This window comes from Rhea pennata, chromosome 16 (genome assembly GCF_028389875.1).
Source record: "Rhea pennata isolate bPtePen1 chromosome 16, bPtePen1.pri, whole genome shotgun sequence".
NCBI lineage: Eukaryota > Metazoa > Chordata > Aves > Rheiformes > Rheidae > Rhea > Rhea pennata.
Genome location: NC_084678.1, coordinates 14,799,751 through 14,825,258, shown reverse-complemented (window position 1 = coordinate 14,825,258; position 25,508 = coordinate 14,799,751). Strand labels below are relative to the sequence as shown.

The 25,508-nt window shown below is 51.5% G+C and overlaps 1 protein-coding gene across 1 annotated transcript in view; it reads left to right on the top strand.

Annotated features, from left to right (window-relative positions):
* The window catches only part of LAMA5 (laminin subunit alpha 5), a 91,909-nt gene that overhangs the window by 17,043 nt on the left and 49,358 nt on the right, over positions 1 to 25,508 (top strand). Inside the window, exons 3-6 of the mRNA XM_062589202.1 lie at positions 19,170 to 19,287; positions 22,884 to 23,002; positions 24,125 to 24,295; positions 24,814 to 24,911. Of these exons, the coding sequence (XP_062445186.1) occupies positions 19,170 to 19,287; positions 22,884 to 23,002; positions 24,125 to 24,295; positions 24,814 to 24,911 (506 nt within the window). The remainder of the gene's footprint in view (positions 1 to 19,169; positions 19,288 to 22,883; positions 23,003 to 24,124; positions 24,296 to 24,813; positions 24,912 to 25,508) is intronic.

Genomic DNA, 25,508 nt, shown 5'->3' with positions numbered 1-25,508 from the left:
GTACCACTGGCTTCATCATGTTGTCCTGGTTGTTTGCTAAAGCTGTTGCTTAATCCTTTTTCAGTCTTTTGCAAAGTCTGCACCCACCCAAACGTCAGTGGGCATCAAACTTTGACTTGGCTCCAGGATAGGTTTTTTCTTTTTCTTTCTTTTCTTTTTTTTTTCTTTCTTTCTTTACCAGTGATTGCCTTCTCTCTTGAAGTAGGCTTGTTTCAAATATGTGTAAATGGGACTGCAAATACAAGGTTCCCTTGGGTTTTGCGTGACTACAAAACCTGTGTATTTGTGAACCTTGTGTGAACGAATGGCAGTAGGAACTGCCTCGCAAACACCGGAGCTGCAGATCTCAGCTAGTGTTAGCAGTGGCATCGGGAATGTTAATCCCACTGTGGCCCTGGTATGTGCTGCTGCTGGGTCAGCTAACTTGACTCTGAATGGCGGTGTCATGATGGAGAAACTTGCTGACAAATGCTAGCATAGCGTGTGGCAGAGCACAGATTTTTAGAAGAATAAACTTGCTTGCACGTGTTGGGTTTGGCATTGTTGAAGTTTGCTAACTGTAGTGTTAAGCATAGCATTGCCAGGGCTTGCAGGAGCCATGCAGAAGTTACTAAAAAGTGATATTGCTGAAAGGTCTGAAGGCTTGTTCAGTCAGGGCTTGGTGCAGGGAGCTAATACGTGATGCAAGGAAGCTGCTTTCCTCAAGACTATTAGCAAAGTCAGCAGGGCCCAGCCAGGGAACCAGAGCTTTCTGGTGATATCTGACCCCTGCCAGACTTCCCCTTTGGCAGAAGAGAGAAGGAGCTGTCGGGGCAGCATGCTGTAGGTGAGCATGGGAACATCCTTCCCATGTTGGAGCCAGGCCTTCTCTGTATATGTGCAACCTGGAGCTGCTGCCTGAAGGTGGCCCCTAAAGGGAGTTTCCAGAAGCACTGCTTGGCCCTGGGAGCAGATGAGGGGAAACCAAGACAGGGAACGGAGAGAGGGAAGGGAGTGACATCCACCTCCTCGTAGAGCTGGAGTCAGAGGCAGACAGAGATTAGGTGATTCCAGTCGACTCAAAGGGACTTAGATACTGCTGCTCTTGGGTGCTGGTGAATTTGGGCATCCCCTAGGTTTGTGCGAGTTGCTCATCTTCTGCATTTGGCCGTTTAAAATGAAAATCCCTTTGGTGGCTTTTGTGGCATGCTGAGTCCTATCACTTTGTGTCAATTTTTAGCTAATTTATCCTCTTCCCTTTCCTTTCTCTCCTCACCCTTCCCATGGCTGCAGGTTTGTAACAGGATATCCACTCAGTTCAAGAGAATGGGGGAAATATTTACTTGCAGCCATGGCCCTTTGCCAAGGTGGCTTTGTTCTCCCAGTCTCCAAAAGGACAGCCCAAGGAAACGCTTGTAGCTGAAGTTGGCATGCAAATAGGAATAGGTTTCCTGTGACTCTGGAAGTGAAATGTGTGTGACCAGGATGTTTTTTGGTCCCATAAGCACAGGGACCACCTTGTGTGGGTAAAAGACTGGCTGGGTCTGAAAGTCTTTCTTTGATGCAAAACTGCTGTCTCACAGATACCAAGCTGTGCCTTGTCGATATTAAAATTAGTCTTGTTTTTTTTTTTTTTTTGTTTTGTTTTGTTTGTTTTGGGGAATTGTTTTGGGGTGACTTATGTGCCAAACTTGAGGAGAATTTAGTTGTGTGATTAAAATGCTTGTCTCTGCACAACCCACCATGTTACAGCTGCAGGCTCTTACTGGTGATATCCAAGTCCTCTCATCATTGCATAAAGCCTTTTGGTGACAAACTGAGATCTGTAATGACTGCAGCAAGAAAAGTAGTGAACTGTCATGTCTGAATTTGAACTCTTTGGTAAGGCAGAAGCAAGTATTCTTTTGTCCGGCTTCTCCATTTCAGTTGTAAACTGACCCAGGAACTCCTAAGAGTATCTGAATTGTCTTGCACAATGAACCTCGGTAGGTGTTGCTTACTGTAGCTTAAACAATACATAGAATATACAGTTAGGAAGCTTTGGTTGTTCTTGATCATAGAATCAGAGTGGTAAGGTTGGAAGGGACCTCTGGAAATCATCTAGTCCAACCCTCAGTGTAGCCCATATGGGGGTTGAACCCACAACCTTGGCATTAGCAGCACCACACTCTAACCAACTGAGCTAAATCTTGTTCTGGATGATAGGAATGTCCTCTTGAAAATGTGCTATGCTTTGGTAAGTATGAATAGAAGCTTTTTTTTCCACCCCCCACTCCAGGTTTCTGAAGGCCAAACTCTTGAAACAACTTAGAAAGGCTGCTAAAGCTGTGCTGATAAGATATGCAGCAAATGTGTTTGAGAGTAAGTGTAGGAACAGAGACATTTAAGCTGTTTGCTTTCCCCTTAACAGTGTGAAAAATGAATGTGTCTCACTGAGGACCTGGGGAATTGCATGTTTAGAGTAAGGGCTATACTGAAATACTATTCCTGGCAAAACTTGTCCCCTGTGCGGGCGGCTGAAATGCGTCGTTCAGAGATGAGATTTACTGGGTAGAAGCTTGTAGCCCCTCCGGGCTCCACAGAGCTGCTGTCACTCCAGCTCTGTGTCCAGCAGGCCTGCCTCCTTTGATGTGGACTTGATGGGGTGTGGAGAAGGGGGATTGCCCCTTGATACAGCAAGTCCCTTGTTGTTTGACGATGTGACTTTTGTATGAGGTTAGTTCCTTATTTTCTTCCCCACGCTACTTTGTCTTCAGACCACGAGCCAAGTTATCTCAAACAGTTTTGGTAGTGGGTCATTGCAGAGGGGTGCCTGCTAGAGCAGTTCCCCCAGCAGGTCTGATGGGCTGGTGGCTTTTGGCCAGGCTAGTTTATTAACTTCTTCAGCTCCAGCTAGGAGAGAACTTTGGCCTACACCTTGTGTTTTATGCTGGAGGTTGTCCTCCCATCCAGCTCCCCATCTCCCCACCACGTTCATGTATCTGGAGTATGGCTTAAATTTTTACTCTGAGCGCAAGGGCTAGAAACTGCTCCCTGGAAGTGATTGGACTGTGTGAGTGCTTCTTAGCTGGTGGAGAGAGCAGGCATGCGGCAGGAGGGCAGTGAGGAAGGAAGAACTAGATCGTAATAGATCATAAGGTTGGAAGGGACCTCTGGAGGTCATCTAGTCCAACCCTCAGTGTAGCCCATATGGGAATTGAACCCAGAGCCTTGGCATTAGCAGCACCACACTCTAACCAACTGAGCTAAACCTGCCCCCAACTAGAACACCTTTGACCAGGATCTCTTCTGCTGTGGCTTTGGGAGATAAGCTGCTGCACTGAAAAAGTGAGAGTCCAGACCTTGTCAGGTGTGTGTCACCGTTAATGTGAGCAGAAGTGGTTCATGGGGTGTCCTGTGTTGACTGTGTAAAGCTGGAAGTCTAGGTTTCTCCAGCATGCGCTGCTCATCCAAACTAGGATGAACGTGAGGACCTAAGCCCACCCTGCAGAGAAACAAGTCTGCTTCCAGCAAGGGTGGAATGGGCCTCACAGACAAGGGCTGCATGGCTCTCTTCCCTCTCTACACTGCCTTTTCCCCAAAGTGCTGGAGCGTTTCCCCTAAGCTGCAAAGCAGAGGAACAGGGCACTCGTTTGAGCGCAGGCCCCTCTCTCCACCATACCAGGCTGCCCAGACATCTGCTGAGCCATTGCAAAGAGCCGTTTCCATTATTTGTACAGCCGGCTGGATATATTTCATCAGACTGGGGCACTCATTGCTTAAAAAGCCAATTTTAGTCTCCAAAGTAAATGACATACTTCCGCTATGCCCCCTCCCTAGACGCATGCCTTTGCACATGCCCTTCCTTCTTTAAGCAGTAGTCGGTCTTTCAGCTGTGTGTGCTTACACGCCCATACCTTTTATCTCCGCTAAATCACAGCTTCGTTAAACCCTTGGTTTTCTGTAGCACTCCCCTTATCTCTGTTCTTTCACAGGGCTGGGCAGTGGGAGCAGGGGAACAGGAGGGGCTGAACAAGCAGTAAGTGCACGTTTGCCCTGCAGTGATGCCGTGGGGCTCCCAGAAGAAGGCTAGGCAGAGCAGGAGGAACGCCTTTAGGTCAGGTGGCTTTTTTTATGAGTTGCTGGACATTTGTGATCCCTGGAAGGCAGTTCTCATTTTATGGTCTGAGGCAGTGGGTTTGGAGCAGGTTGCTACAGCACAAAGCTGCAGTTTCTAGTGTGAACATCAGCTCGTAGAACAGGGCTAAAAACTGGCTGGAAGGTCACTATCAGGTGGCTGCATGTTTTTTTGTCCCTGCTGTCTGTCCCCTTCTCTCCTCCTCGTCCAGGAGGCTTTGCCTTCTTTGAAACCATCAGCATAAAGGTGTGGGAAAGTCCTGGGAAGGTGCTTTTAATAATACTAGGCAGGCTGTGGGACAAGTAGGCATGTGCACTTTGGCAAGTTGCAACCTGGATTTGCACTGCAGGCAGGAGGCAAATTAGCAACCACTCAGTACATAGCAGAGGCTGGGAGGGGGCTCTGATGTGGAAGCTGTTTAAAAATAATAAAAATAAAATTGGAGGCCATGCATCACTTGTGTGGAGATGAAGATGCAATTCTGCTTGGGCAAGAGTCAGGTCTTAAAATACTCATACTACCACTGCACTTGCCAACTCCCATCCTAAGCTAGAATCGGAGCTAGGCACAAACAGATGTTGTTTTTTTTTTTTTTTTTTTTTTTCAAGAATTAAAAATCTTCACAAATCTTTATGGTACTAATAGCTTCAGTGGCTGCAATCAGTCCTGTGTTTATGCTTTGCTGCCACTGAAACTAAGGGGAATTTTCCCATTGCCTTTGGGCCGGTGGGCCAGGGAGCTCTGTGGGCTAGAAGATGCCCCGTCACATGCATGGAACCAGCAGGAGTGCAGCAACTTTCTGGCTGTGCAGTTTTGCCCTATTTTGCTGTGGTGCGTGGAAGAAGAGCTTGCAGCATGGGTGTTCATGGTGCTGGTTAGCACCCTTCTTGAGGTATGCACTAGTCTTATCATTTGGGCTAGTAGTCATCTGTGCTCCATATTTTCAGAAAATATCCTAGGCATCAGTGAACAAAATTGTGTCAGTTCTGAGGAAAGTAAGAAACCAGAAGAGTGGTATGATTAGGGGAGATGGAGAGGGCCCATTCAGCAGGGATCTCAGTAGCACTTCCTGGGACCTCAGGACCGTTCAGCACGCAGATATTCACAACTGCTCTCTGCCCCATCCCTGAAGAGCTGGTATTACATGCAAAGCAGACTGAAGAGAAGTAATCCTTGTGGGGGAAACCACAGCCCACATCCAAAACGCAAGGAAGGAGATGGCTGTCAGCTCTTGAAGCTGGGCTGTGGAGCTGGTAAGGGAGAATGAGCACTCCTGTAGAGCCTGGGCATGGGAAACATCCTGCAAAGCCGCACAGAGCCCGTCGCATTGGAGCAGGCAGAGAAGTGCATTGGCAGAAGGGGAAGGCCTGAGGCAAAGTGGTGGTTTGGTAGCAGGGCTGATGTGCTGGTCTGCAGATCGTGCCTCTGCTTCTGTGTTGCAGAATTTGACCAAAGAGGTGAGCAGCTCTTTGAGCCTTCCCTTTTGCTGTGCCATACACAATCCGGTGCACTCCGCACCCCACCGGGTGCCGGGATGGGGTGCTCCTATATGGACAGTAGATGCAACCAGCCACACCATGGGCTCAGCAGCCCTCGTGCGCTCTGGTCTTTCAGTGGCGTGTAACACTGCCTGTGCAGACAGCATGGCTTGTCTCCCACCCAGCTTGTGGAACTGCTATTTCTGGTTAGAAATACTGTGGTTGTTTCTGTTTTTTTCTTTTGCTGTCCCACAGTAGAGTCGTCAGTCTCTAGGCAACCCCAGTCTCTGCAATGGCTTTTTGTGTGCATGCAGGTGTGCACACGGGTGTCTGTGGGTATGTGGGGTTTCCTTCCCGTGGTTGAGCCTGCAGAAAAGCCTGGGGGTTTTATCACTGCTCCTTGCAAGGAGGTACTTGTTTAACTGTGTGGGTGAGGGAGTGCAGAGTTTGAGTCCTGCTTCCCCAAAGGGGTATGTTTTCTGCATGGGGGCTACAATCCGCAGTGATGTGTGACATCTGCTCAAGTTCTTTCGCCTTGGCCCTGCTCTGTAGACAGAGCTGAAAGTTTGGGGCACAGCGCTGAGGGTTGCATCTTCGCTCTGTTTCCAGGGAGCCCCAGACAATGTGGCCACGTCGGGATGAGGTATGACAGCTTCTGTGGTGCAGCCAGCTCTATGGACATGCATATCCTTTGAATAACATGCAAATAGTTCTGTAACACTATTGTTTTTGCTTAGTTTAGAAGGCATCTGACCTTTCTTTTGCTAAGGCTTTCAACAAGCCAATTTACAGCCTTGGAAGGGACCACCCAGAGTCTAGTTTCTTGGCCAGCACAGAGGGAAGGGAGGGAACTCTTCAAAGAGCTGAAGAGGTAAAATTACTACCACGGAGCCTATATTGATTTCATGAGCTGCACAGTTCAGTGGCGGATGCCAGTGTGCTTTGCTCTGATCTTAGCAGAATGTGACCCCTATCCCTCAGGAGCAGACGTATTGAGATGATCATGTTTCCCTGAGCAGATCTGGTTTCTGGAGGCCATGAGGGTCTCACCTCATGGGTGATGGACCCTGTACCTGAGAGTGGCGCTGGGAGGATTTGGAGGGGAGGGCTTGGTGGATACACCATCTACTATAATAAACACCCACCACAACAGCTTCCACGAGACCCGTGCCAAGCAGTGCTGATTTCTTGTAGCTCCCTTGTTTGCATGAATGGCTTTGCCTCTCCTCCTTTTAAGATGATGACTCTTTTTGGAAACAGGAGATCAAGAGTCTGGTCTCAGACAAGTTGAAAGACACTGTTTACAAATGTTTATCCTGGCAAATATTTATAAACCTCCCCTTGAGAGCTGAGCTGTACAGTACAGTGGCCTCCTTTGGACTGCTAAGTACAGATATCTAACAGCTTGTGAGCCAAGTCCTCTCAGGTTAGCGTGCATCCTGCTGAGGGATACCATCTCCTTCCCCGGTAGCTACTTCTCATTATTGACCCCGTAGTGTTTATATCATCGTTATACATGGTGCTATATTCAGTGTGAAATTACACTGTGAGTTCCCCGATGGCAGGAACTGAAAATGTTCAGTAAAGAATAGAAGGTAAATGCTCTCACCTTTGTGGAGGTGTTTGCTAAAAGCTTGCTCTTGATCTCATAGTAGCGCGAGACGCTACAACAACACTCCCGTTGCTTCCAAAATAACAGCCTAATGCCCAGAGGTCTTGCTCTGAGGCTCAGATGCACAGTGCAGATGCAGCAGCAGTTAGCGGCTGTGCTGGGTAGCGCTTTTGCTAAGCAGATCTCCCTCCGTGCCGTTGCATGCTGCCTGTTTCACTGTCCGTATTTGAGCAGCCAAGTAAATCCTGGAGCACAGTGGAGGTGAGGTGGGCTCTGCCAGCTGTGCTGGTGGTCCTGCTTCTCCCCAGGGAGGACACAAGCCAGCTGTCCATGGCATGCTGAGCTTGTAAGCCAGTGCTTACACTGTATCCATAACAAGGACTTGAATTGCTCTCCGTTTTTCTTGTGCTGAAGGGCAATAAATCCTCCTGGTAATGCTATTTTCTGGAGAATGAGTGGATAGAAGCTTGGTAGGACAGACATGTAGCTCTATTGCCACTGACCCACAGGACTGTGAAGGAGGAGACATGAGATTATTGCAGTGCAAACCAGGAGACTCTTTGGTGCTCATGTCTGCAAGGCTTTGGGGGCTGTTTTCCCCGTGTCAGTGTCTCATTTCGATTGTGCGATCCTGTGCAATTTTTCTTGTTGTTTTTCTTGTTTTGTTGTTTTCTTGTTTTCTTATTCTTGTTCCTCGCACCGTGGCTGCCCTGGGGACGAGGACAGCGTGAGCCCTGGACAGGATGTGGGGGAATTGGTGGCGTAGCTGCCCCGGGTTGGGTTTCTGAAAGGGAGAGGGGTGACAGGTGCCTCGTGGGGACGGTGGCCACTCCGTGCTCCTCTGCGAATAGAAGCTGCCTGGATTTGAAACTAGGTCACGAGCAGGACCCAAAACACCCTCCTGCTCCGTGTGCCCGTGCCAGGGAAGTTGGGGCTGTGCCTTTTCCTCCCGTTGCCGGCTGTGGGACTTTGTCCGTGCCTCATCAGCCAGAAATTCGGCATTAAATAAGCGAGCAGGTGGATTGGTGCTGTTTTTTGTTTAGATATCGTCTGAGCGGCAGGACTTAGGTGAATGATGTCTGCCGTGGGCTGCCTCTTTGCGTGCTGACCAGGATAGCTGCGGGTGTGTTGAAAGCATCAGTCCTCAGCTAAGAGGAACTCTGCTGCCTTTGAGCCGGGCTCGTCCGTCAGCAGCCAGACGGGCTTTCAAGAGCGAAGCAGCCCCAAGGCTGTCGTGGGGCAGGTCGGAGAGGAGTGAGGCCGTTTGGGGAGCGAGGCAGCTGCAGATGCCCGCGCCGCGGGAGCGAGGGCGGAGCGGCTGCTCGTGTCTGCAGTGTGCTTCATCTTAATGCGCTGTTTATTTGATGTCCTGTTTGTTCTGGCAAAGCCCGGTTGCCTGCTGAGATGGATAACTGAGTGCTGGAAAACAGCAGGAGCTAGCTCTGCTTTTCAAAAAAAAAAAATAATAATAATAATAAATGCCTTGCATTTGCCAGGAGAAGTGGCTTTTCTCTTGCGACTAGCAAGTGGCTGCAAGGGATCTGGTAAAGCAAGGGCAGTCCGTCTGTCTGTCTGTCCCCAAGGCAGGGTGAGAGTGGCGTAGCTCAGTCTGGAAGTGCCTTTAGGAACCAGGGTAGATGGAACTAGATAGAAGCTTTGGTTGATCCGTCATGAAGGAAGGCAAAATAGGTATAAAGGAGCGCACAGGAGAGCTTTTGCTCCGGGTGGCACCTTTCCTCTTGCCCTTGCCGCGTCCTTTGGGTGCTTTTGGCCGTCTCGGAGACGGCAGCCAGCAACGACCGCTGGGACGCGCGATGCGGTCGGCAGCCTGCCCCGGCGGGACTGTCTTCTGTCCCACCACGTAGGCAGCCGTTAATTTCCTGTAGTTAGTTAAAATAACACAGAACGTGTTTAAAAACAAGCCCGTGTTAGTCCTCCCTCTGAAAGAATTCAAACCTGTCAGGAAATCTAGAGGAGAAACACTTTCCCGGCCAGCTCCTCGGAAGCAGAGCGTTTCTGTTCCCGTCAGCTGCTCAGGCTTCTGGGAAGAGCAAATAGCGCGTCTTCGAGCGGGGCTTTCCCGCGAAGGCTGGGAAGCCCTCGGCAGCGCTGCCTCGGAGAGCTCTGCCGCGGCGAGGCCTCCGGCAGCCTCGTCGGAGGAGGATGCCTCGGCGCTGGGGAGGTCTGGGGCAGCCCAGCGCCATCTCAAGACGGCACGGTCCAGCCACGACGAAGGACCGAGATCCGTGCTGGGAAACGACATGTAGCCCCGCTGCCCGTCGTTGCCCCCTCAAACCCACCGCTCGGTGACATCTGACCACTGACCGGCCCCGGCCCTCGGAGGACCCTTTGGGTAGAGCGGGAAGCTCCGCGGCGGGTGCAGGCGGAGGAGGATGGTGGCCGTGACCGAGGGGAGGAAGGGAGCAGCAGCTCCCTGGCCGCGGGGAAGGGTTCGTGTTAAAATTTGGCCTGGACGAAACAGTATTCCGCTTGCGTGCTTGCGGATGTGCGCTCGTTGTCATTCCCATCTGCCACGTCTAGGCTGACCTGGGCTGGAGGAGCTGCTCCGGGGACGGCTCAGAGCTCGTGGCCCCATCAGCGGGGATGGTAGGGGCTTGCTTGCCGTGCCGCGGTGGCAGGAGCATGCTGGTGTTGGCTGTGGATGCCTCAGCTGAAGAGCTGTGGGGCAGGGATTAGAGAATTTGCTGATATTTAAGCAGCTGATAGGAACTGTACTGCAAATCTCTGCCTGGGGGAGTTGCTGGATTTCATTAAATGCAAGCAGCCTCTTTTCATCCTCTTGAAGTCGAGCTGCCAGGAGCAGACAGAAACACGCTGTTGATATCGCACTGGCGATACGATCTAATCAGCCCCTGCCTGTGAATACTGACCGCGTGTAATTGCCTCTTTCCCCGCGTTGGCTTGGGAGAGTTCCTCTGCCCCTGTAAACGAGTTCTCCAGATGCTTACTTTAAAGGGAAGAAAGTAGTTAGGGATTTTCTTTGGCCACCTTTCCAGCTTCCAGCTGTTAAGTACTGAAAACGTGTTCTTCATTATGTCTGAGAGAAATGTTTGTTTCTTCCGATCGGGGTGGCAATAAATAATTCGGAGTGTAATGTGCTGTGGACAAGTGAGCGAGGATCATTTGTTCTGCACGCAGCGGTGTGCGGCGGGCTGAGCCCGCCTGTTGGCCCGGGGCGCGGACGCAGGCACGACGAGCAGGCGCGGGAGCCGCTGTGGTCTTGCCTTGATACGTCAGCTGCCTCCAGGCCGGCACGGTCACTTGCTTTATTTGGATGTAGATTCAATATCCAAGTGTCTGGTTCTGCCTCCAGGCAGCCTCGCATTAATTAAAAAAAAATTAAAAAATCAGCAGCCCCTTCACGTTAACCTTCGAGTACCACCACCTTTTGGCGAGCACGCTGCTGTCTTCGCAGCACAGCTCCAGCCTGCGGCTGCCTTCTCCTCGTCTGACCCCAGAGCAGTCGCATTTTGAAGCGAGCTCAATAAGCCAGCGATGGGGCTATTTTGGATTAAGAGGAGGAGGGATAAATTCCCACTCTATGGAGTATTCCCTCCTCTGCCAGCATTCGCTTTGTTCATACCAAGGATGCTCCAGCTTGCATGTTCTAGTGATCCCAGCTGGGCCAGCGTGGCCAGGGCACTTCCACAAATAGGAAGGCCCTGGGACGGAGGCTTGAGCTTATTCCACCTAATCTTAGATAATTAAGTCACCTAAGTTTGGTACGTAGTTTCCCTCTTTGGTCAACAAGAGAAATGAGGCTTGGCCGGAGAGAGACAGAAACCCCATTTATTGGTCGCCTTGGGTGACTCTGCTTCTAATGCAGGTGCCAAGAGCTAGCAGAGATGAATTTGGGCCTTGGCAAGGGTTGTCCTCCACGGCAGTGAGCAGCCCCAGCAGATCCCATGGCAAGCAGCACAGGACAACAGAGGCAGTGAGCACCTGGGTTGGGGTGGCAGTGTCCAGCTCTGATGGGAGCTTCCCAAAAAGACAGGAGAAAAATGGGGAGAGAGAGAAGACCATCGCTGCCAGTGTAAAAGCAGCCCATTAGCTAAGTCGGACAGCTCGGCCGACAGCAGTGTTGTAATCGTGGTACACCTGTGAAAGAGTCCTGGGAGCGGAACAGCAGCGTCTGATGCTGCAGGTGGTAATTCAGCACGAGGAACAAAAATATCAGCAGTTTTGCTATGGACAGATTGAAATTCAGAAGAGTACGAGCCCTGGCTGGGGGAGATGTGATCACCAGAAGAGAAAGAGCAGAGCTGGAAGGAGACATACGTGTGCTGAACACGGGAATGGACTTGGACACTGCCTCTGGAGCAAGTTACCCACAAGTTTGAATTGTGACTGCCACCGCTGCAGGGTTTGAATTGAAGCGTAAATCGCTGCTGTTCTCTGCTGCCTGTGCACTGCCGAAGGTGCCTCCATCCCTTCCATCTTCCTCCCCCCTGCTTTTTCTTACCACAGCCCTAAGCTAAAGGAAAGGGCTTTTCCTTTAGGAAAGGGCATGAATGGGCTTTTCAGCCGTTTTAGACCTTCATTCCTGATGTGGAAAATACTTTAAAATATCTGTCCCACCCACAAAGACTGCAGCATATTTTCCCTTTAAAATAATGTTTAATAAGAATATTAAAAAAATTTAAAATACCAATAAAAGCAGAAGGGCATAAGCCAAGCATTAAGAAAAGACCCTTGAGGATAAAATGAGTTTGTGAACAATTTGGTCTTGAACTCTGTGGGAATTGGACTAGATCTGTGAAATCTTCCCGGATGTCCCTCCGTAACTTCAAGTCCTAAAAATAACACGAAACTCGCGTGGCCCCGACGACCTCGAAGTCGCTTCTCAAGCGACTCGCGGCGTAGCCCGCGTAGGTGAATACCCTGCAGCGCGTCTGGGCTTCCCCCTGCCGTGAAGAGCGGCCCGGGGCTCGGCAGCACCCACCGCTCCTTCGCAAGTCCCCTTTGACAAGCGGCGTTCGAGGTGCTGGGGGGAATTTCGTGCCGACTCCCCTTATTCCCCCTCATCCCGGCGGACTTGCCCCCTTCCTGCCTTTGCAAGCGTTTTGCTGAACAGCCGGGATGCCAAAGCACTTGGATCCCTTTTTTTCTTTTTCTTTCTTTTTTTTTTCTTTTTTCTTTTTTTTTTGTTTAAGCTTGTTCACACCATTCAGTCTGGGATGTTAAATGTTCTTTTTGAAGCTGGGATGAGAAGGAGCTTGAGATAAGAAAATGAAAGGCTGGAGTAAATGCTGTGAGTGGAGATAACACACTTTAGAGGATACAGCTGAACTGGCAGACCGAGAAGTTCAAGGAAATCTTAACTTTGTGCCAATCAAGACACTCATTTTCCTTGCTGGACCTCTCTGTACGGCCAGCTTGGCTTGGGGCGTATCTCAGACAGCTTCTAGCGTGTTTAACTTGGACCACCTTATTGTTAAATGCAAGTTGGTTATGTTCTAAGCCTTATGGCATCGTGCATATTACTTTGCTTTAAAAAAACAAAACAAAGTTGAATTTTAGTCCCCTTAAAGGAGCTGCTCGTCTACCTGACCTGGCCTGAGTCACAAGGTCTCTCTTGAAACCTCCTTCGTTTCTCCTCCCCTGCATTCCTGCTCTGCTAATCCATCTCGTGATGCCTGACATTTACCTCTTCAAAGAGCAGAAACTCGTCGGTCTCGTACTGCGCGTTTGAGCTCGATTCCCCCCAATGTTAGGAATTTGACTTTATACCGCGTGGGGATGGTCACCCCCATGGGGAAAGGTCTCTGGCCTGCGCGTGCCGCGGATTTCTGGTTTGAACTGCCGAGCTTGGGAGATCTTGATGGATGGTGGGGGGACGCGTGTGTTTTTGGGGGTGTCTTAGGCGTGTAACTACCAGTGGTGCTTGCAGATCTTGGAGACACCCTCGGAGCGGCTCGGCCCTCTGCTCTGCTCCCTCTCCCAGGCAAAGGCACCAGTTTTTCCTGTTCTTTGGTCCTTCTTCCCAGCAGCATCCCCTCACTCTGCTACTTTGCTGCATTCAATTTTTTTTTTTTTTTTTCCCCTCTGTGCTAACTTGGCACTTGCTCTAGAGAGACTCTCTGAGCTGAAATACCCCGTGCTTGCTTCGCTCTGAGTACAGGCCTGTGCAGAGCACGCAGAGATGGGGGCACCGGCCTCGCGCCCCAGCCAGGCCGAGACCTCGCCTCACGTTAGCCCACGGCTCTGGCAGCAGCCTCGGACCAAGGCACTGTTTGCCCCCGCCAAATTGCTTTTCAGTGGCAGTGCAAACCTGCTGGGTTATTTTTTGGTAGAAGTTAGCAGTACAATGCAGGTGCCGAATATTATACCAGCACAAGTGTTTTTTTTTTTTTTTGCAGCCCCCTAAAGCTTTAGTGGCCCACACTGTTGCCATACAGACGTTGTGCAAAAATAGATGGCCTTCTTTTTAATTGCAGAACAGAAGAAACGAAGCAGCATGAAAGGTCAGAGCAGATTTCTTAGCTAGGAGCTGTTTGGAGGAAGTTGAGGAATTTTGGCCCACTGTGCTCTGAAATTCCTGCTGGGCTGTGTGGGAGCCCTCGGCTCGGGGAGGCAGCTCTGCTCGCAAACCCGAGAAGGCTTTGCCTCGACTCCTCTTTGTACGGGTGCAGCCCGTTTGCACCTTGCAGTCCGCGTTGCGAGCGGCCCGGATCGGCAGCCGCCCGCCGGAGCGCGCGTCGGTGGAGCTGCGGGAAGGAGCGCCGCGGCCGCCCCGGGCAGCTCCGTGCGCGCCCCGAGCGGCTGCAGCCGCCCCGCCTGGCCTTGCTGTGCGCGTTTAATGACGGGCTTTTTGTCACCGTTGCTGCCAGAGTCACGCGTGCTTTTCGCAAAAAGCGAGGTCGGTCGCTGCAGCCGTTGCGTTCCCCGCGCCCCGGCACGTGGCGGCGGGGCGAGCGGCTCCCCGCGCTGACCGAGAGCCGCTAACTCGCGCTCCGAGGAGGCGGAAAGATCGGGGTGAGCCCTGAGCTCTGCCCGGCGAACTGCTGGTGAGATCCTCTCGTGGGGGACCTCGCCCTTGGCTTGTAGAGGGGTGAACGTGGTCTTTTAACGGGACTTTTTCATTACCTTGTGCTCAAGGTTGTAGTTTCTACCCCGTTAGCTTCTGCGTGCTGATAAACAGGAGGTACCAGGCAGGGCCACAGCTGTGAAGAAATACTGCAGTTCTCAGCTTCGAACGTTTTCTTTAGCTTTCCCAGGAGCGTCAGCGTTGCGGGGACGTACCTGCTGCGTTTAAACGCTGCTGTATGGCCTTGGGACCTCACCCGAAAGCTCTCAGCAAAGAAATAGGGAAATGTTGCTGGTTCCAGTTTGTCTGGCTTTTGCATGTGCCTTCGGTAGCCAGGAGCTGAAGCTAGCGTCTTGAGGGAGGGAAGAGAGGACAGATGTGTGTTTGCTGTTTTGTGCTTGAGAGAAAAACAGGACGTAGCCCTGAGGAAGACACTGATCCACAGGGAGCTGGGTTGCTCTTGCCTCCCCGTGTCCTGGTTTTCCTCTTCAAAATCTCTGTGCTCTCCTGTTGAACAGCAGTCAGAATTGCATCTTTATGGGGTTTTGGTACTAGAAAAAGCTGTTCCTTGTCCACTGCACGAAGGGATGGAGCGAGCAGGTGGTGGTGAAGATGCCTTCACCTCCATCGTCCTCTCCCTGCTGTTGCATTGCCCCATCCTCCCACCGTGGGGGCAGCCTGCAAAGGGTCTTTACCAGGGAAATGTGATTCAAAACCAGTAACAGCAAGGTTGGCTAGAGAGAAAGATGTAATTATTTTCAAAGAAAGTTGGTTGCTGATTGTCAGAATTTCCTGGCTGAAAACCCACCCAGTTTATGCTGCTCCTCCATCAAGCCACCCAGTGCTGCTCTGGGCAGGAGCCACCAGGAGCAGGGCTGGAGGGACCAGCTCAGCAATGAGCCTTCGACTCCCTTAGGGCCAGGCCCTCCGCGCTGGGGACTGCTGTGCCTCACTAAGTCATGCAGGGGCAAAGTGACAACTTTTTACCCTGGAAACGTGATTTCTATGCATCTCTCTCCTGTCCTAGCTTTGCTTCCGCAAATCCCTTGTCCCTCGAGGCTCGGGTTTTTCTTTGGCTGGCTCTGGCTCTGCTGCCTCCTTTACGTTTCATGCAATCCCACAACTGCATCTGTGCTTTTGCAGGTGATGGGAGCAAGGGATCTGCTTGTACCGAGACAAGTTTGTGCATTAAATCTGGTATTTCACCTCCCTTCTCTATGGAGAAGGGAAAAAAAACAGCTTAAGACTCTGGAAGCATAGAGATTTTTATTCATCAGACTGATAATAGGAGCTAAATAAAGCCTTAGGGAAAAAATGGCCATTTCTCTTGGAATATTGGTTGGGCAGAACCATACTAGAACTAAATATGGAATGAGAAGTCTGGCCTTCTTGCCAGTTCTCTCTATTTTTAGAGCTACTGCGCAATCTTTGTATCTTTGTGAGTTTTCTCAACGTATGCACTTGAAGCCGGCAATCTGCCTCTGTTTTTTCCGGCTGGCTGTTGTATTCGGGATGATAAGGCTGTCGGATGGAGGGTCAGGGGAGTCACCAGATTTGACAAGAAGTTCCTCTGAGCACAAGGATGTGGCTCCTTTCCCAGGACAAGGTTCACCGTGGTCATAGACTTCCCGAATATTTGCTGTGGTCTAAGACCGGCCCTAATCCGTCCGGGCTGAGTAGGTTTGAAGGATAAGCAGTGCCTGCTTCTTGCTGTCCCCCAAGGGCGGTCTTGGCTGGGATGAAATTTAGCAGCAGTTTTAACAGCACGCAGTGATGCTGACCGTGGTTTTGCATAAGGGGCAGAGGAATGCTGTCTGGTTTGGAGAGCGGAAGCAGGATTGGGATACCTGAATAGGGATTTAGCCAAGAGATTGTGGTCAAACCAGCAGGGTGCCAGAGGTGGTGGTTTTTTGTGGCAAAAAGCCACAAAAAAAAAAAAGCATATAGAGTTGGTGTCCTAGCCCTGGCCTTGGATACCTAACCCTCGTGGTGTGGGTGGGACGGGCCTTTTGGGAAGTTCCCGAGAAGCGTCGATGCAGTTTTAGAGTTTGGAGCACCGTGTCCAGTTCTGGACTTCCTGGTGCGAGAAGGACAGGATGAGAGAGTTCTCCGCAGTGCGTTTCTGGGTGGAGGAGACAGCTTTTTACATGTGTTTGCGTGCACAAACCTACATCTCTGATGCCTTCAGATGGACTGAAACCAGCTCGATTTCTTTTTTCCTTCAGCTGAGCAGAGGGTAGCTGTTGTGGGTGGTGAGCTTCTGGGCTCCCCCGCCCCGGTACTCCTGTGCCCCAGGGACTTTTATGCTAAGGTTGCAACCAGCAGTGCTGGTTCTTTTTTTGGCTGTTGTTTTCACTTGGAAAAACACTGAGCTCTAGGCTTGTTTGTGAGTCAGGTTTCAGCGTTTGGGCAAAACCAGACTCTGACTGTGCACTGATTTGACTGATTGCAATCAGTGCTCTCCAGAAGCAACCGACTTCTGAGAAGCAGAAGTCTGCCAGGAGCCTGGACTCAAGGACGTTTAATTGGGGACGTCTCTTTCCCAACATGAAACTAGACAACAAGAAAGATCCCATCAAAAAACATGGGATTTACTGACTACAAACTCATAGTTGGCTGTCTTAAAAAAAAAAACAAAACAAAAAAAAAAAAACACAGATATACCGATACTCCTCGCGTTTCTCATTTTCTTTGTGGTTGCTGTTCATTCAGAGCATTTTCCCCTAAGCATGAGGACAAAAATACACACCCTGCTTTCAGGAATTTCTGAAAACAGGTGACCTTTCTGGCAGCATCTTTGCTCTGTGGTTATCAAAGCAATTTAGCAGCACTGCGAGTGAAATGGCGCAGTGTTTCGGTGCAGGTGGCATTTCCTGTGGGTCGAGGGAAGCACCAAGTGCGTGTGTCAGAGCTGCCGGGTGGGTTTGATTGTTTTTGCTAAGATGCATTAAAGGCAAATGGGGGAGTTTTTCATTGCATCTCCTTTCACTTCCTAAAAGAGAATCAAGTGCTTCCTGCCTCTTCCAGCTGGATCCCAAGATCACAAGTGACCACATTCACGGGTTGAAAATAGAGATTCCCAACAGCAGGGCGAGTTCCTCTTACTTGACGGTCATCTTCCCACAAAAGCACGGGGCAGGTGCTGTTCTTTAGAGGTTTCAGGCTGCAGCGCCTTTCCAGGAACCAGGCTGCATGCACAGCCTGCCCGCAAAGACCGTGGTCTTGAGCGGTCCCCTCTTCTTGTTCCCCTGTGCTCCTGCCCACCGATGCTTCTGCGTTGGTGCTTCGTGTCGCCAGCGCTCTGCGTTCGGGTTTGCAGAGGCAGGTTGTCCCGGAGCTCCTAGCGCCTGAGACCAGGTCCCCTGCCGCCCGCGGGAGCCACCACTCGTTTTGTGCAGCCCTGCCGGATTGCAGCAGGAACACGGATCCGTTCCCTGGAGAACGAAGCCGTGGAAGGGTTTGTAACGGAGGGAAGGTGCAGCTCCGCTGGCTGGTACGGAGCTCTGCTCGCCGTGCCAAGAAGCAGCTGTGAGAACGGGTCCCGCAGGGAAGCAGCTGCCGGAGCGCAGCCTCTCGGGCTTCGCTAATAAATCACTGCGCTGCTGAGAGGCCGCGGGCAGAAAGGCTGCGCCTCCGAGAAACCTCGGTCTCGCGTGCCTTGACAACGTGTGGGCTGCAGAGGGGAATATAAGGCTGCGTTTGGATCTGGTTTTCTCCTGTTTTTAGCAACTTGAAGTATTTGTCCTTTCGCTTGGGCTCACCAGTCGTCGTGGCAGCAGGGAGCTCGGCTGGGTCACTTCTGTCCTTGATTCAGGATTGCACCAGTCCCCGCCGGCGCCAGCCCTGCGGGCGGTGGGAGGTCCCACCGCTCTGCCCCCTGCTCAGCCCGGAGCAGAGCGGGCCGAGGTGCCGGCGCTGCCTTTGGTGGCTCTGCTGGCGGTCAGCCGGGTCATCGCTGGCCTCGTGTCCATCCACAGGGCTGCAGACCTCCTCCTGCACTATTTCCACGCTTACAGACCCAGTATGTTTGAATGACTGCAGCAAGGAGCGGGCTTTATGGGTGACTTGGTGGCTTTAAATGCCTCTTCGTCATCTCTTTTTTCCCCTTAAAAAGTCTCCTGTGGATTGCCAGGGCTGTTTTTGAAGTATTTTATTATTCAGACTCGCCCTCTGATGGGGAATGCGTGCTGCTGGGACAGGGATGCCATCGTCCCCGCGCCAGCGCGGCGGCTCTCTGCCACCTGCTAGTCCTCGCCGGGGGGATGCTCACACAGAGCTGGCCCTGCATGAGGAGGGATGCTTGAGTCACAGATTTCTACTTTTCAAGCACTAACCTCCCTTTTGGATTGTTTTTGACTTTAGGAATTTTGTCTGATAAGAGGACTTCGTTTGCCTTTAAATATTGCTTTCTGACAGAATGATGGAGTGGGGATTCTTGGAGCGCGTCCGTGCCAGCCGGGGAAGGGAAATTCTGCTGGAGCTTTTGTTTCTTTCTAGCGCTGACATTTTAGCTCTTGGGAGAGTACATTTATTTTATTCTTGGCAAGGATGTGTGCGTGCACACATCAGCGTCCAGACAAATGGGAGCAGCCCAGTGTTACAGCTGTGCTGAAGCCAAGTGGGTCTCTTGGGCTCCTGTCCCTGTGGCATCTGGAACAAGGAGCTGGGCTGGGGCTTTTCTGCAACCAACTACAAAACCCAGCTCGCTTGGGTGATGTAGGGCTGACGTGGAGAGCCAAAGAAATGGATTTTGTGGTGTTGCAAGCAAGGTGCAATGGGATGTTCCTCCTAGGGTGGTGTATCTCAGCAGTCCAGGACTTGCGAGCGGTGGGCTCTGCAGAGCCCTGGCTCCTTTAGTTGCTTTGAGTCACTAAGTTCTCCTGGGTTTTCATGAAGCCTCACACAGCCAACTAACTCCATGTTTTTCCCTTTCAGCTCTTCCATGTGGCCTATGTCCTGATCAAATTTGCCAATTCTCCCCGTCCTGACCTCTGGGTGCTGGAGCGGTCTACTGACTTCGGCCTTACCTACGAGCCCTGGCAGTACTTTGCCTGTAAGTACGGCAGCATTACCACACAGCAGCAGCTCGATGCCAAGTGGTGAAGCTGTGCTGTTCTGTATTGCCAGCTTTTTCTTTATGCACGCACTGGGTTTGGAGTTGTTTCCATATCATTGCTGCAACATTCCTCTTCTGGAAGCCCAGCAAGGTTCCCAGAGCTGCAGGTTAGATCAGTGGCGGGGACTTGCCTCAATGGAGCTGTGATGCTCCTCAAAGATGTTTTAGGGCAGGAGAACTTCACTGCTCTCTGGGGCTAAAGGTATTTTTTAAAGTTTTGCTGTTGGTGCCCACCCAGATCTCTGCGGGTGCTATAACTGGCCCCCGTGCCTGTGGCAGATGTTGCTAGTTTAGATCGAGACCATGAGGTTTCCAGTTGTTTTCCCTCTGCCCATCACTCCCTGCTTCTCAGCCCTTTCCTGGGGAGGTGATGTGAGTTAAGACATACAGCTAGAGCTTGATTTCTGGCGGGGAAGGAGCGCCGAGCCTCAGAGACCTTGCCCCAGGGTGCCGCTAAGGGCTCGTTTTTCTGGCTCACCTCTCAGCCCGTGTTTCCTCTTCGCTGGCCTTTCCGCACGCAGGCAGGAAGCGCGCGCCGTTTCCCCGCTGTGCTGCCTTTGCGTGGCAGCTCCTGCTCAGCACTGAGGTATTCCCCTCTGCTGCAGGCTAGGGGGGAGTTACCGCTGTCAAATCACTCGCTTTGCGTCTGTCTTTCTTCCCTAACAGGGATTCCCCTTCCAGCTCCGCGGCCTCTCCCGCGGCCCGCTGCAGCCGCCGTGTTGCCTGGTCTGGGGCTGCTGGGGCTGAGCCCGGGGAGCTCCCGGGCACCTTGCTCGTTCCTGCTCGTGGTGGCAGTGCTGCCGGGTCGGGAGGTCGGTTCCCCAGAGCACCCCCTGTCCCCGTGGCCTTGCCATCAAAATGCCTGCTGAGCTCCTGGAGGAGGAAGGACTGTCGTGGAGAACATCTGCCACCGCGGCCGACGGGGCCTCTCCGGCTCGTGGGCCGGCGGTGGCCTTCTGCAGCCTGCCGTTCCCATCTCCCAACTGCCCGGAGAGCCTAGCCTCACGTTGGAGGCGCTTTTTGGTTTTCCTAGCTAAGTAACTGCTCTTCCGTAGCGTCCCTTCTCCGGGACTGGCTCTTCGGGGCGGTTGTCCGTGTTCAGCCATGGCAGCGCTCTTTAAAGCAATCTTCTCCAGCTGATAGCGGCAGGTTCCTCACCTGGGGCTTCAGAATAAACTGCCTCTAAAAAGCAGCTGCTTAGGTGAAGCCCAGAGGCCTGATGTTAAATATTCCCACACCATCTCCCAGTGCCACGGCCGCAGCAGAGCTCCTGCCAGGGTTTTGTGGAAGGGGGCCGAGCGTGCGCGGGCACGTGTCCTGCGACTCACACGGACAGGAAGGCAGGGAAGGTGGACGCAGCTCTTGGTGCTTCCCCCCTTCCCTGGTCCTCCCGCCTGGCTTAGCTCCTCAGTGCGGCACGTGCGTGCGAGGGCCATGCTCACAGCGAGGGCACCGTAACAGAGTTTGGAGGATTATGCCCGTGAGCTGGGCTAAGGCTTCTCCACTAGCTCCCAAGAGGAGCTGAGCAGTCCTGGCAGGGGCAGCTGGTGGTTTGGGCTGCCTTTTGCTCTTCCACAGGGAGAGCCCTGTGGAAGCACCTGCAGCGACTTGCGCTTTGGCAGGGGTTGCTGAGGGCTCCTGGCACAGGCATAGCGTGAGCAAAAGGAGCAGTGAGAGCAGCACGAGGAAAGAAGAATCAGAGCAGAAAGGGACTGAAGTGCAAGGTGCGCATCCCACGTGGGCCTTCAGAGTCATCTCCAGGGAGATACTCAAAAGGCATCTGGGTAGGGTCCTGTGCAACATGCTCTAGGTGACCCTGCTAGAGCAGGGTCTGGGTGATTTCCAGCCTTCCAACCTCAACTGTGATTTTTGTTTCCAGATGTTGTCTCCTAACCTCCAAAATGGAAGTGACTGGAGTGGGAAATAGTGCCTGGGTGTTCGTGAGAGGGGAAATCCCTCTCACCTTTTTCTTGATTGACTCCAATATCTTCTGTCCATGCACCCAGCAACTGGAGATGCCCGAATGCAGTGCTTAGCCTGGGTGCTCTTTGAGAGCACGAGGTCTGAGCAGCTCTGCCTTCTTCCAGGCTTTGCAGCTGCTGTGCTGGCTCTTGGCTGGGCTCTCCCAGGTCCTGTGCCTGTTTGCTCTCACCGTCAGCAGCTTCAGAGGGAGGCAGCAGAAGTTGTCTCAGGCTTTTCCCCAGGGGAGCAGCCCCAGTGAGTGTTTTGTGTAGGGTTTTGCATTGGTAGGTATGGGTGTACACCTTGCAGAATCAGGTCCTTAACTGTTTCAGCATGTTTCCTGTGGTTTATTTTTACTTATGCTGTCGCAACCCCCTCTAATGCTAAGTATCCACACTGGCTGCATCCCTGCTGGAGCACCCAGCTCCGGGATGATTTCTGAAGGAGCCGGGGCACTGGGGAGAAGCCCTCCTTGTTGCAGGCATCACACCGTGCCTGTCAGCTCTACTGGCTCTGGGGTATCGGACGTCCTGGGGACGAGGGCTCGCAGGGCTGTTCGCCTGTCTGAGTCAGCACCTCTCCAGCTGAGCGAGGGGAGCCAGGATGCTCCTACAGCTGCAAGAAGACACTCAGCATTCAACCGTTGCGGCCCAGCTCCTGTGAACCCAGCAAGGTGGTTGGGTCTGGTCCCAAAAACCAGTGCTATGGCCAGCAGCATGAGTGACCAGCAGTGCTTGGCCCCGGGCTTTAGCCAGCTTTGCATTGCCACTTATTGGCAGGAGCCTTGGATTGCTGTCCCCAAGGGGTGCTTGTGGGTGACTTCGGCATTTCTGGTTTTTAGCGTTGGTTTAAGAGCAATTGCAGAATTCAACAATTGGCTGGTGGGGAAGGAAATATCCTGTGGCCAGCTGCTCTGCCTGTCCCTGGCACTGCAGGCTCCCACGCCATGCCTGCAGTCCTGCTCTGTCCTACGGGAAATGCACCACAGTCACTCTGGTTAGGAGGCTGCTCTTGCTGGTTAGGAGTGCTTAGTTCACTTTTTGGGAGATGCACAAGAGGTTAAGAAGCGACACCGTTGTGATTGTGCAAGGTCCTACGTAGGGAGTAGTGAACAACCAAACAACCCTGCAGTTTAGCAGAAGTAGCATAGCAAACCTAGTGCCCAGCAAATCAAGCCGGTCAAATCCAGGCTAGACATAGAGCTCAAGCTAGTTAAGCTATGAGCTTAAAGCTGAAATTACAGGGCAGGTTTCTCTTGCTGGTGCTCCGCAGGTGGTCACACAGTGTCCATTCTCACCTCCGACTGCTGAATTTGTTAACTGCAATGGGGCCTTTTCTGAGGGTTTTTGACCATGCCTGTTGTTCTCATAGTGACTCCCTACCTTCTCAGCAGGCTTGGAGAGGAGAACATATATTTTAGCAGTGAAAGAATTAGTGATGCAAGGCAATCTATATCTAGTACGTGCTTAACATAGGGCGTATAACCTTCTCTCCTACTGGCAAGTACAGGGAAATACTTTCTCCAAATTGTTCCTTTCCTCTTACTGCTCTGCTCTCTGGTTGATGAACAGCTTCCAAGAGGGACTGCATAGAGAAGTTTGGCCTGCACACAGTGGATCGTATCACTAAGGATGACCACGCCATCTGCACTACTGAATATTCCCGGATCGTGCCTTTAGAAAATGGGGAGGTGAGCAGTTACCTGGCGTTTCCAGTATTTCTGTGTCTGGGAAAAAAATAGTGAGACAGCTGGACATTGAAATAGGTAGAAGAGTCTCTGAGGAGACTCTAGCTATTCTGAGATGGGAAAGGCTTCTGCCTGTGCTTGGTAAGTTTTGATTTTTGCTCCAAAAGCAGAGAAGGCCTTTGAGGGCTGAGAGGATCTTCCTCTTTCCCTGAGTGGGGACTGGGTGGGTTTGATTGTGGACACTCTTCTGCCAGTTGCTGCTCCTCAAGCTAAAGATTCCTGATGGACCAACATTGATTGCTGCTTCCTTTCTGGAGAAAGAAAGTCCTTTGTCCCTCCAGCATACAAGCCCAGGCAGCATGCAGAGGTGGACATTCATGTCCATTCATGGAAGCAGCGTGGAAACATTACCTGTTTCCTCTTGTGCCTACATTTACAATGATAAATGGCCTTGGGTTGTGGCAGCCAGGAGGAACATGACGGCATCCGGTTGCCAATTATACTCTGAGCGTGAGTCATGGGAATGCTTCCAGCCTTTGACGTGTGACTGCCATCTCTGCTCCTGTCCCGGCTGAGCCTGAACTCACGGAGTCACAGCAAACTGTGAAAGGGCCAGTACCCCGTTTCTCTGTACAAAGCACAGGTAGAACAGGAGGCTTTTGAGGATGACAGAAAGGAGGAGGAGGAGAAAACTGAAAGGGCATGATGACAAAAAATTGCAAATCAGGTAATGCTAAGGACAGTGTCCAAGGGACTCAGTTTCCAAGGAGATTCAACAGCCATGAACAGTGGCTTGACATGAGGGAGAGAGTCAAACTATGTTTAATGCCAAAAACATGCTTAGGGAATAGGTCTTTGGAGCTGATTTCTTTGGCAGTCATTTAGGGGTGTAAGAAGATAACAGTATTCTGGTTTTGTTTCCTCAGTGACTGTTGATGCTCTTAGTAATTGGTTCCCTCTTTCGGATATCAGTTAAGCTACACAGTTCTAGAGAACGAGATTGGCAGGGAACTGATCCAGTCTTCTTGAAGTGGGGTCAGGTTTGGGTTTGGCTGAGGGAGAGATTAATTTCCTCTCATCTCAAAAGATCACACTGATTTGTGTTTTCCCTTTTTACACTCACAGATTGTTGTCTCACTGGTAAATGGGCGCCCGGGAGCCATGAACTTCTCCTATTCTCCTCTCCTGCGGAATTTCACTAAAGCCACCAATATCAGGCTGCGCTTCCTGCAGACAAACACTCTGCTGGGGCATCTGATGGGAAAAGCTTTAAGGGACCCTACCGTGACCAGGAGGGTAAGGCAGTCCTTGATACCTTTTGACCTCTCATTATGAGGGTGGAAGTGTTTGCGGGCTATGTGTGCCATCTGTTGGGGGAAGACATCCCTGGCTTCCGCTTTTGGGTTTCTCCTCTCTCTGTGCTCTTCCTCTGGCCAAGGTGAAGGCATCTGCAGCAGATGCCACTGATGGAAACTCTCGCCTTGAGCACTTGGGAAAGAGCCATGCTTGAGGCCAGCAACATGAAGCTGAGAAACACCTGCTTATGTTGCAACTGGCTTTTTGGCTGTGTTGGGAGTCCTAGCTTGAAGCTAAGGTCCTCTCTTACTGGTGACAGGTGTTACTGTAGGCAGAGATTACAGCCAGCCGTTGGCTATAGTGAGGCTGAGCTTGCCAGTTATGGGAACTGTCATTTTAGCAAATAAAGCCCTATTGAATCCTGAGTAAGGCAGTTTTTTGTGGTCTGTGTGTGCAGGTGGAAGCACCTGCAAAGTTTATTTGTAATATTCACAGCCAACTCTTCTTGTGTTCTCCAGTATTACTACAGCATCAAAGATATTAGCATTGGAGGGCGCTGTGTCTGCCATGGCCACGCGGACGTCTGTGATGCCAAAGACCCTAATGACCCATACAGGTAGGTTTTTCAAGAGTCCCAGATATGTGTAAAGTCATTTGAATTGTTGTGCTAGGAATAGAAAATGCCAGTGTGAGTTGTGTCCTGTCCTGCACTCTTCATTGTGCCAGCACTGTTGTTCCTGAGTCTGCCTGGAAAAGCCAGCAACTGGTCCAGCCAAAATAGCAAAAACGCAACATTTTTATTGGATTATTTTGCAGGCAGATCAGTTGCCTGGTCAGGTTTTCCATCCTGTCTACAGCTCTGCCATCCCAGTGGGGTTAGTGTGCTGAAATGGGAGGGTGGGTGTGCAAAGCCAGTGCCGTTGTTGAACGCGGAGCTTTCTCAGCTTCTCTGGAAAGTCCTTTGCTCAACACACGGCTTCCTAAGAGTTGGGACAATACTCTCATAAATAGATGGTTTCCCTAAAAAACTAAGATTGTGCTGTCCAGTTCTGCTCACAAGAACTGTGGACTTGCTGGTGTATGTAACTAAACAAATACTCTTTGCAAAAGAACAAGAGCGTGCAAAGCAGTTATGTTTTGGCTGATGGGACCCCTTCCGTCAGCCTTAGCTACTTGAAATGCCAAAGAGCTGCTTCAACCCATGAAAGTGTTG